The 11,166-nt window shown below is 29.0% G+C and overlaps 1 protein-coding gene across 1 annotated transcript; it reads left to right on the top strand.

Moving 5' to 3' along the window:
• The first annotated feature begins 1,040 nt into the window (after positions 1 to 1,040).
• LOC110690287 (aspartic proteinase CDR1-like) lies at positions 1,041 to 9,431 on the top strand. Its single transcript, XM_021867110.1, has 2 exons — positions 1,041 to 2,352; positions 8,337 to 9,431. Exons 1-2 carry the CDS (start codon positions 1,775 to 1,777, stop codon positions 9,178 to 9,180), a joined length of 1,422 nt encoding a protein of 473 aa, XP_021722802.1. The 5' UTR covers positions 1,041 to 1,774; the 3' UTR covers positions 9,181 to 9,431.
• The last annotated feature ends 1,735 nt before the right edge of the window (positions 9,432 to 11,166 follow it).

Raw genomic sequence — 11,166 nt, 5'->3', positions numbered from 1 at the left:
AACAAATTATTTCCACGAAATTCACACTTCCGGGTGATCAAACACCGCTCCTTGTGAACTAAAAGTACAAATCTGAACAGAATCAAACTCTAGCAATGAAGTACTCCATAGCATTGCTGCATCTGTATTAGTTCAAATGCTAGCCTCAAAAACCCCAAATAAGTATACATATAATGTAAAGCTGAAAATATTTCATCTATAATAACATCTATCTTTTTATAATACTATCAAAAGTCAGATTTACCTCAAACTATTAGTATTTGGCAAGCTTAAAATAGGCTAAATATTACGGAGGTAACCCACTTTCGATGAGCTAGCATTAAACTTGAGCTTGCATGCATACATCTTTAATAAGTAAGATGAGACCCACTCATGACGCCCTTTTAGTAAACCATTCATGCAAAACTAACCGCATAATCGCATATAGTATACCTAGACAAAGATCTTCCAATCATTTTCCCAAAGTACCGACAAGCTAACAACAATAGGCACAATTATACAATAATGATTACATGTTTGTAACAAAGTACGGAGTAAGTTTCTAGTTCCAAAAAAAAAAAAAAAAAAAAAAAAAGGGTAAGTTGCTAGTTTTTTTTTTTTTTTGTTTTTTTTTGTTTTTTTTTTTTTTTTACCGCAATTTGCTAGTTGATAACAATAATTTAGATTTTTAGTCCAATAATCAAGATATAAACATAATCACATACTTCATACTTACATAAATACATGTATATGTATTACATGATGTAGAATATAGTTAGCCAATCTTATTACTTTCAAATTATATTACTCCCTTCGTTTCATAATGTTAGTCTCATATACTATTTTGGGCGTTTCAAAAAGATGTACCCATATTGAATATAGTTCATTTATAACTTGTTTTTTTATGGAATTATTTGGTTGTGGATTGATGACATGACTCTAGCTAGGTAAGGAAATATTTATCTTAAATTATGTAATTATGACTTATGCTTTCCTAATAAAAAATCAAAAAAGTTAAATAAGGTAAACTAATTATGAATTATGTTGTATTTTAATGTTAGATTCCAAATATATTTCTTTTCTTATTTTATGTGATTAATTTCATATGGGACTAACATTATGAAACGGGGGGAGTATTGTTTTTATACAATCAATGGACATACTAAATGTATTTAGGGAAAGTCTTAGTATAATATATGCAAATTTCATTAATTTGCATTTTGAAAAAGATAATTTCAATTTTATTAACAAATGATAGGCCACATAGAGCAAGATTACAGCCATGGAAAAAAAATTATGATTATACTAAAACATGCTATAAAATAGTAAAATCATTGATATATAGAAAGCAATTGTTAAGGATAACATGATGCTTTTTTTAATGACCAAAAACAAATTTCCTACTAAAACTAAATTATAGGCTCTCCATTTAATTTAGATAAAAAGCTAAAACTCATTTACTCAAAATCCGCCTTGTATCGTGCAAAAAACTTTAATCCCTGATGAGGTAACCTTCAATAGAGGAGAGAGAATGATGAGAAGAAAACTTAGGCCACAATGGCCTTCCAAAGAGAGCAAAAAATTGTTATAATTTCACCTTTGTTTTTTTGAATATTTTTTTTTTTTACTTTTATCCCCCTCAAAAAATACCTCTTTTTCAATACGACGATTTTTTTTATTCTTTTATGCATTACCTCTTACCCAACTAAGAATGATTGATTAAAAACTCTTATTTTCAATTCAATTAGGGGGGGACAGAATCAAACAAAAATTATTTATTAAAAAATAATTCAAAATGTTTCTTAAAACAATTCCCAAATTTCATGTCCTTTTTATTGTAATAATGGTGTTTTCTACCACATTTTCCATAATATTAGCAGATTCATCAATTAGTCAAGGAAGGCATAGGCGACTTCAGAAGGTAATAAAGCACGACATTATCCGGTATAGAGGGATATCCCACAAGGCCAAGTTAAGGTTGTCAACAACCCATTCAAGGAAATTAACATATGAAGAAGATATTCCTATAGAAGAACGAGAAGCACCATTGAAAAGCACCATACAAGGTTCGGTTAAATTACCAATGTATGCGGCAGCAGAATATGAAATGGGTGAATATGTGGTAGATATCGACGTTGGAAACCCTCCAACAAAATTGCGTTTAGTGGTTGATACTGGGAGTGACCTTACATGGGTTAAGTGCAAGAAAGAAAATCGTCGAAACTTTTCTAACAACGAAGCTCTTAATGTTGACAAGTCTTTAACCTATAAACCTATCTCTTGCGAGTCTGCTTTGTGTAAAGAAGAATTCACTTCTCTTTCGTCTCTTGACGTTTGTCCCAATGTCAATGCTCCATGCCTTTATAATTACAGGTAATCTCCATATATGTCACTTTTAACTCGTAACAATTCTATAACATGAAAACATAGAAATTTGTCTTTACATTACATAAAAGAAGCTAAGGTATCATATTAAGGGGGAAAAAAATAAATTCATTAAACTGAACTTTAATGTGTATAAAATAGGGAAAATTTTTACATTGATGTTCTACTTAAATTACTTTTATGAAATTATTTTTGAGGGAAGCTTAAAAATATCTTTATTGGTTTAAAATTGCTTTTATACAATTACATCCCAAAGTAATTCATATATTTAAATTTATATATGTGTATAGTTATTTTTACCACTAAAAATTACCCCCCCCCCCTACAATTTTAACTAATTGATCCCAAATAAACTACAACTAGAACAACCCCGTGCGATGCATATTTTGTTAGTATTTTTTAAAAAAATATTTTTTATATTTATGTTATTAAAATTGTTATTATATTAGTCTTAAAATATTACATATAATTCATAATTACAAAAGATAATATTTGTTTAATTAATTTAAACTTTAAAATTTCATTCGTCAATTTTTCTTATGTAACATTTGAATTATTTAATTGTAAAAGAAATTAATAATCTCTTATTTAATTGGCTACAAATTAAATTTATAATCCTATATGGCGCGCTAAAAAAATTAAATCATACGTGGCTTCACTTGGCCTATTGTTTTTTTTCATATATAATAATAACAAATCATATGCTAATTAAAACGATTCGTATCTTTTTCCTAACTTAAATTTTATCATTATTAAAAATGTAATCATTATTATCTTTTTCCTAATTAAGTTTTTTTTTTCCTTAGAAATAATAATCATATGCACATAGGTGATAAGGATTATTTTTTAAAAAAGGATTAATTTTATAATTTATTTATTTATTTAACTTTTTTTTTGTGTAGAAATAACGTAGGATCAACATATTTTTTAAAATTTTATTAAATTTTTTTTAATTATGATAAACATTAATATGTATGTAGGATCAACATATTTTTTAATTTTTTTTTAATTATGATAAATATTAATATGCATGTAGGATAATTTTTTTTTTTTTTTTTTATTATTTTGTGGCATCATGTAAGATCAATTTGATGAATTGGATTGTTATATTTAACTTTTAAAATTTTAATATTTTAATAGTTTTTATCCTATATGGCACACATCAAATTCCAATCCTACATAGCACATTTTAATCCTACATAGCGAAAATCATAATTCTATGTGGCACTCTATATATTTTTTAAAAAAAATAGCAAAATTCTACGTGGCTCTATAAAAACTCGGGGAAAAAACTCCTTTATATAGATATATACTGGTTTTGTACGCCGTGCGATGTCCGGGTTATTTTTTAAATTTTGAAATAAATTTTTAATGTATATGTCAAATTTTAAAATATACCTTTAATATGAAATTAGGTAGGAATTGATGTGCTTTTGTAACGATTTAAACTATGTAGTAGGCATGTAATAAATGACTAATAATAATATTGGTATTTTATGAGAGTGAGGGATAGCTTAAGTAGTTTGAGTTTCCCTCCCGACCTAGGAGGTCTTGGGATCGATTCTCACCCCTACCCTTATGGGTTCTCTAAACACCAAAAAAAAAATATTGGTATTTTTTGTAGATTTATAATCTAATAATTTTTTGAATAAAATATAATTCAATTTATACATATGAAATATTTTTGAGTTATAATCTAATATTTTTTTGGAATAAAATTATAATTCAATTTATGCCTATGAAATATTAGTATTTTTCCGAAAATAAAACTCTCAACATACAATTTTATTCTAAAATTTCATCCAAATTGTATTAAAACTAATTAATTTATCTTATGAAGTCTATCTAAGTACATCCAACGTGGCGAGACACTTGGTGAAAAGTTTGAATGCCAAGTGTCGTTGTCTCGTGACCTGGCTAAAAGTTTAGCTTTATATATTAATTATATGATAAAAATATAACCAAGTTATAATGAGAACCAAGGCTAAAATAAGAACTAGGAACTAATTTAGGCCCTTAGATCATGTTAATCCGACGGCTCACATGCTTCCCGTGTCATTAATGGCATTTTTGTAATATATATATATATATATATATATATATATATATATATATATATATATATATATATATATATATATATATATATATATATAACCAAGTTATAATGAGAACCAAGGCTAAAATAAGAACTAGGAACTAATCTAGGCCCTTAGATCATGTTAATCCGACGGCTCACATGCTTCCCGTATCATTAATAGCATTTTTGTAATATTTGAATGTTATAAACTAATTCCCAGTTTCATTTCTAAAAAGTAAATGAAAATTTAGTAAAAGTAAATGAAATCGGTCATAAAGTAAATGAAATTGCCTTAAAAGTTTAAAAACTGGAAAAAAGTTGCAAAAAACGCATAATTGCGAAAATGTCATTAACGAATGCGGGTGAAACGTAAGCCATCAGATTAAGTGAAATCAATGGCTGAGATTGGTTCTTAGTTCCTATTATTCACCTTGGTTCTCACATGATCTCATATATATGTATGTATATATATATATATATATATAAGATTATTTTTTTAACGCAAACTAAATCTCCACAACACTTCCACTTCTAATGTGTTTATTATTTTTCCTAAAAACATACATATTTTTCAATAATACTAAAAAATTAACTATTTTAATATATCATACAATGAATTTCTTTTTAGAAACCCAAAAATTATAGAATAAAAAAAATAAACTAAATTTCCAAATACACTTCCACTTCCACTACTTCTATTTTAATATTTTTCCTAACAACACACATACTATCCATTAAATAAAAATACAATAATTTACCTAATTTTATAAATATCATCCAATAATATGGTTTTTAGAAACCCGAAAATTACCAAAAAAAAATAAAAAAAAAAATAAAAAAAAAACTTAATCTCCAAATAATTTCCACTTCTAGGTACTTTTTGTATTATTTTTCCTCAAAACATACATAATAAACACAAATTTACCTTCCTTACCTTTATATATTATCTAAAAACTTTGCTTTTTAGAAACCCTAAAATTACAAGGAATTTATGTTATTATTGTACATTTTTTCCTAACTATTACACTTAAAACTTGAAAATCAATCTTTAAATTATGTGTAGTTCATTTAAAAAAAAAAAAAAACCAACGACCATTAGATCCACTATTTTCCTGTATAAAAATAAGAATTTTTTTCTTTTTATATTTTTATAAATTACTTAATAACAACTTTTTTTATTAATTCAATAATTATCAAAATCAATATAGCACATTTTCACTGTTGCTGGCCACACCGTGTAACCGATTGAAACACGAAAAACACTAAAAAGTAATCCTATCGGAGTAACCTTTGACCGAGTAACCCCTATCCGACTGAGTAACTCTTAACTAAGTAACCCCTAACTGAATGAGTTACCCTTAATTGACCGAATATCCCGAAACTGATTAACCCCTAACTGATTGAATAACCCTTGATTGAGTAACCCGTAACACAACAATTCCTGACCGGACGAGTACCCCTGATTAAGTAATCCCTTACTGATTAACTTTTGACCAACTAAGTTACCCCCTATGGCAAACCAAATATAATTTTTTTTTTTGTATTTTTTGTATTTTTTTCAAGGAATTCCAATAACAACCAACATTTCACTTTGTAATGTTTTCCTTTGCATATAATATAATTCGTGCATTAGCTCGTGTATGCACATTGACTAATATTTCAAAAACCATCGATAACTATTTTATTGTTGATTTTTTTTTTTTTTTTTGTGAAAAACTATCTTTTAAACTCCCGATTTTGCGAAAAACCCTAAAAACAAAATATTGTTATTAACTACCTTATAAAATATAAAACGTTGTAATTGACTACCTTTTACCGAACTGACACATTTGACTTTTAGTTTCCAACATTGACCATGTCACGTGACCCTTTAATGACTTAATTCCCCTCTTTTCCCCAAATTTTCCCGTTTTACACCAATTCAGCCCATATAATTATTAAAGGGGTTGCAAATAAACAATATAAAATATGAATAATCTTATTGTTTAGAAAATTGTTGGTATAAAGCGGGAAAATTTGGGATAGAGGGGGGAATTAAGTCATTAAAGGGTCATGTGACCCTCACATTACATGGTCAACACCGGAAAATAAAAATCAAATGTGTTATTCCGGTGGGAGGTAGTCAATTACAACATTTTATACTTTATAAGGTAGTTAATTACAACATTTTATACTTTATAAGGCAGTTAATTACAACATTTTGTTTTATAGGGTAGTATTTCGCAAAATTCAAAGTTTAAAAAGTATTTTTCACAAAATATCCTTATTATTAATTCAATAACCATCAAAACAAAACAAAGTAAACAATACATTTTCTGTATGATAAGCCACTAGTATGGCTGCTTGAGAAAAAAAAGTAACTCTAATAAAACCAACGGAGCAACCCTTATAACACTAACGAGATTACCTCTTTAACAATGAAAGTATGACCCCTATAAAACTGATAAAACAACTTCGTAATAAATGGCGATACGGTGTGACTAGCCACTTATAAGAGTAAGTTACCATATAAAATTTAACTTAATGTGTTTGAAATTTAATTTTATAATAAGATTATTTGCAATACTTTTCTGTAAAAATATGTATCCCATGCATTTTCCGGGTATACTCTAGTTAAATAAAAAAAAAGTTACCAACACATATAAGGTAGAAATGATACTACACCCTCCTAGCAAAGAATAACTACCATTAGGTTATGTACACCAATAAATAGAAAATTTTTTTATAATCAATTGTGCAAATACTTTGTGAAATGTGTTTAAAAGTCAACATGTATTTAAGTGCATTACTTTGATTGGTACACGAACTGTAATTGCGCAGTTTTCTTAATTAATATCCTTGATTAATGTAGTTATAAAAAATTGATATTAATAAAATATACATGAGAACTAATCTAACTAAAATTGGATAATGAAATTTAGGTTTTATAAAAGAGAAAATAATTAAGCGAAAAGTTAGTTTGTAATTAGTAGAAAAGTCAATTGATGCACTTATTTAGATAAAGAGAAAGTATCTATTAAGAATATTATAAAACTTAGTAATAATGTTTAGATTATCATGACCCGTAGATAGTAATTTTATTGAAATAAAAAATTTATTATAATTATAAAAAATAGGGAAATAATTAAGTATAATGTGACTCGTATATTCTACACAAATGACATGTATTTAAGACTCCTTTTCCTAATAAATCAATAAATCTTCCAAGACAAGTTATGATTGGCTGCCCAAATATATTCTTCTTATTCACCTCTTTTAATATTGAAAATTTTGATTTATTTTTATTTTTCTTACTTGCACGAATAGACATACACTCAATCAAGTTTTGGTCTTTCTAAACCTTCTCAAACGAACAAGCCATGTAATTTCTTAGCCTGTATCCTGCTCCAACGAACTCATATATCGTTAAACCACATAACCTTACTACCTTCCTCCATTAACAAATTGCTTGCCGTCTCTTTAATACTCCATCTGAACATAAAAGTCATATTGTTCAGTTTGATAATGCATTTTTGTGTTAATAAAAAGCGTACAATATAAATGGATATATCCATCTATATATCTGAGTTTTTTTTTTTTAAATGAATTTATTTTATTTTTTTTTTTTTTGGTAGAATTTAGTTTACTTAGGAAAATTTCTTATTTTTCTTGAGAAACGAAATTTGTTTTTCATTGGGCATTTTCGTGAATAAATCTACAAATTTTTTTTTAATTTTTTTTAAAAATTATTATAGGCTCAACAATTGAATAAAGTTATTTGTTTATTTAAGAAAATGTGAGAAACAAATTTTGTTTCCCATCATGAGAAAGTGGGGCATCCTTGTTTTCTTAATGCAACATTTTTATTTTAATGAATCAAACTCACTAGCTCTAATGTTTTAATGTTGTATAGTTACGGCGATAATGGTTTATGGACATATGGCATGTTCGGGAAGGACATAACAACCCTTCCCACCACCACTGGTAAACCAGTAAAGCTACCGAACTTGTTGATTGGATGCTCTGAATCATTTACAGACAAGGACACAATGAAGCATGCGGATGGTGTACTTGGACTAGGAATCAACCCCTATGCCTTTTCACTCCACGCAGTGGTCCAGTTTGGAGGATCTTTCTCATATTGTCTCGTCGACCACCTTAGCCCTACAAATGTCACTAACTATCTTATCTTTGGAGATTATAAAGAAAAGGCACCAACACAAGAGTTCATGCGGTATACTGCCTTACTTGTTAGCGACTCAGCTCCTTACTATTGGCTCAATGTGAAGGGAGTCAGCTTAAACCATCGAATGCTTAGTATAGATCCTATTGTGTGGGATCGTGATGCAGATGGTGGTACCATCCTTGACTCAGGTACTGCTGCCACATACTGGGCTGAACCTACCTATCGAGCCATCATGGATGTGTTAGTCCCAGCTCTTGAAAAGGATCACCCAAAGATTGAACAATATCGAGGAGATGGTAAGCTAGATTTCGAGTATTGCTTTAACTCCACCGCCACACCATTTAATCAAAAACAAGTACCAAGGTTAGAAATCCATTTTATGGATGGGGCAAGGTTCAAACCACTTGTTAAGAGTTATATTGTTGATGACGGCCCAGATGTTAGTTGTATAGGATTTCTTGAGGCACCCACAGGTTTAAACGTTATTGGTAATATCATGCAACAAAATTATTTGTGGGAGTTCGATCTTCACCAACATACTATAGGCTTTGTTTCTTCAACTTGTGATTGAAGTTTTGTGAGTTCAATTTTTTTCCCTACATTCTATATGTAATTCACTCCTATTTCTTTATTGGATATAATACCCATTGATCACATTATATTTCCATTACTACTACTAAAATAAGCAATTACAACACCTAAACTATTTAGTAGTACGTAGTAGGATCAACAATAGTACAATAACAAGCCAAGTTATCCAGGCTGCAATCTTTATATTAGATAATGTGGTTATTTGATATTTTAAAGCATTCTATTTATTAACAAGCATTTCAAATAAGCACTATATCTATTAGTAATGAAATCAGTAAAATTTATGATATCGTTACACTACATACTTTATTATGTTTATAATTTTCTATACATATAATTTGTACTTAATTTGAATATTTTGTAAACTAAACGTGCCAAAAAAAATTGACAAAGTTTCATTATGCATATTTTTTTGTGCATAATTTACATAAAATTTTGTTTTATTTTTATACAGTAGAAAATATATGCACATTCATCCTCCGTTCTCATTTTCAGAACATGTTATCCAAAATAAGATATGTTGGAATGTACAAATCATTATTAAAGCCATAAAACTAAACCTTTGGGTATGTCTTCCACATTTCTGTTATTGGTACATTATAGATTTTAAAATGGTAAAATTATAACTAATAATGCCACCTTTGGTATTTCTGCTCAAAATAATCCCACCTTTTCGAAATGTGAAAACAATGTCACGTTTAACACCCATCTGCTAAAAACAAGCCTTTTACCGGTTAGTTAAATTATTAACCTGTTTAAGAAGGTGACACGTGGTGTGTCACCTTCTTATTAGTTTTTTAATATATATAAAGAAAATTTAAAACAAAAAATTAAAAATACTTCTTCAATTCGTCCTCCCTCTTCCCCGACTACCTTCCTTGCCAGAGATCCCCTCCCTGTTTCGAACCCATCCACTTGTCGGACCTATTCCCCTTGCCGGACCCAACTCCACCAGCTAAAATAAGGAATCCCTTGCCACTTCCCCTTTACCCTTACCTTTTCCCAGTATTCCTTCCCTGTACAACCCAACCACATTTCCCCTTCAATGAACAATAACCCTCACCCCTAACCCCTTCCCCATCGACGAACAAAAGCGTCGGGTTCGAGTGAGAGGCGGGAAATAATTGATGGTAAAAAGAATTAATTTTAAAAAATGAATGAAAAATCAAAAGTAATATTCAATTATTCATGGTTATGAGATTATAAATTAAATTATAACTCATGAGAAATTGACTAAAGATGCAAATATTAAACATGACTCTCACGTTTTGAAGGGTTGGGTACTTGGGTGAGGGGAGAGTCTGCCAGACCAAGTGGGATGGGTTGGTGTTTTTAAGACGGGGTTAAGGCTTCGGGGTTGGCTTTGAAGGTGGTGTGGTATTCATGATGAGATGGTGGTCGACCTGGTCATGATGCTCTTCCAAGGAAAGAGTGGTCCAGGTGGAGGCCGGATGTGGCTAGGAGGAGAGAGATTGAAAAAGTAACCTGCTAAACAAGTAATAGGTAAACGGGCTTGTTTTGAGAAGATGGAGATTAAAGGTGGGATTGTTTCCAGATTTCAAAAAGGTGGGATTATTTTGAGCAGAAAACCTAAAGGAGAGAGAGAGAAAATTGTATAGCATATGTCATATTATATGTATGATTGATTAATTGTTAGGATTTTATAATAACCTTTAATATGATTAACATTTCTATATTTAAATCAATACATTTCAAGGTTAAATTGCATTTGTAGATTAAATTACAAATTTTAGTACTGTTTTATTTTTTCATGATAAGGAAAAATGTTATACCTGCTGATTGCCCCTACCCTCAAGTAAGATCAAGTTTCTTCCATTGGAATTCACACCTTTTTATTCAAAATTACCTGCAAAAAATTCATATATTGGATATTATTGCATCATCAACTTTGTTGAAGCTTAATGTTTTGATGATGATAGACTTAAACTCAAGCAAACTTAACTAA

Source organism: Chenopodium quinoa, unplaced genomic scaffold, assembly GCF_001683475.1.
Source record: "Chenopodium quinoa cultivar QQ74 unplaced genomic scaffold, ASM168347v1, whole genome shotgun sequence".
In the NCBI taxonomy this organism is placed as follows: domain Eukaryota; kingdom Viridiplantae; phylum Streptophyta; class Magnoliopsida; order Caryophyllales; family Amaranthaceae; genus Chenopodium; species Chenopodium quinoa.
The sequence above is the reverse complement of the archived record's forward strand: the minus strand, read 5'-3'. Positions and strand labels throughout refer to the sequence as shown.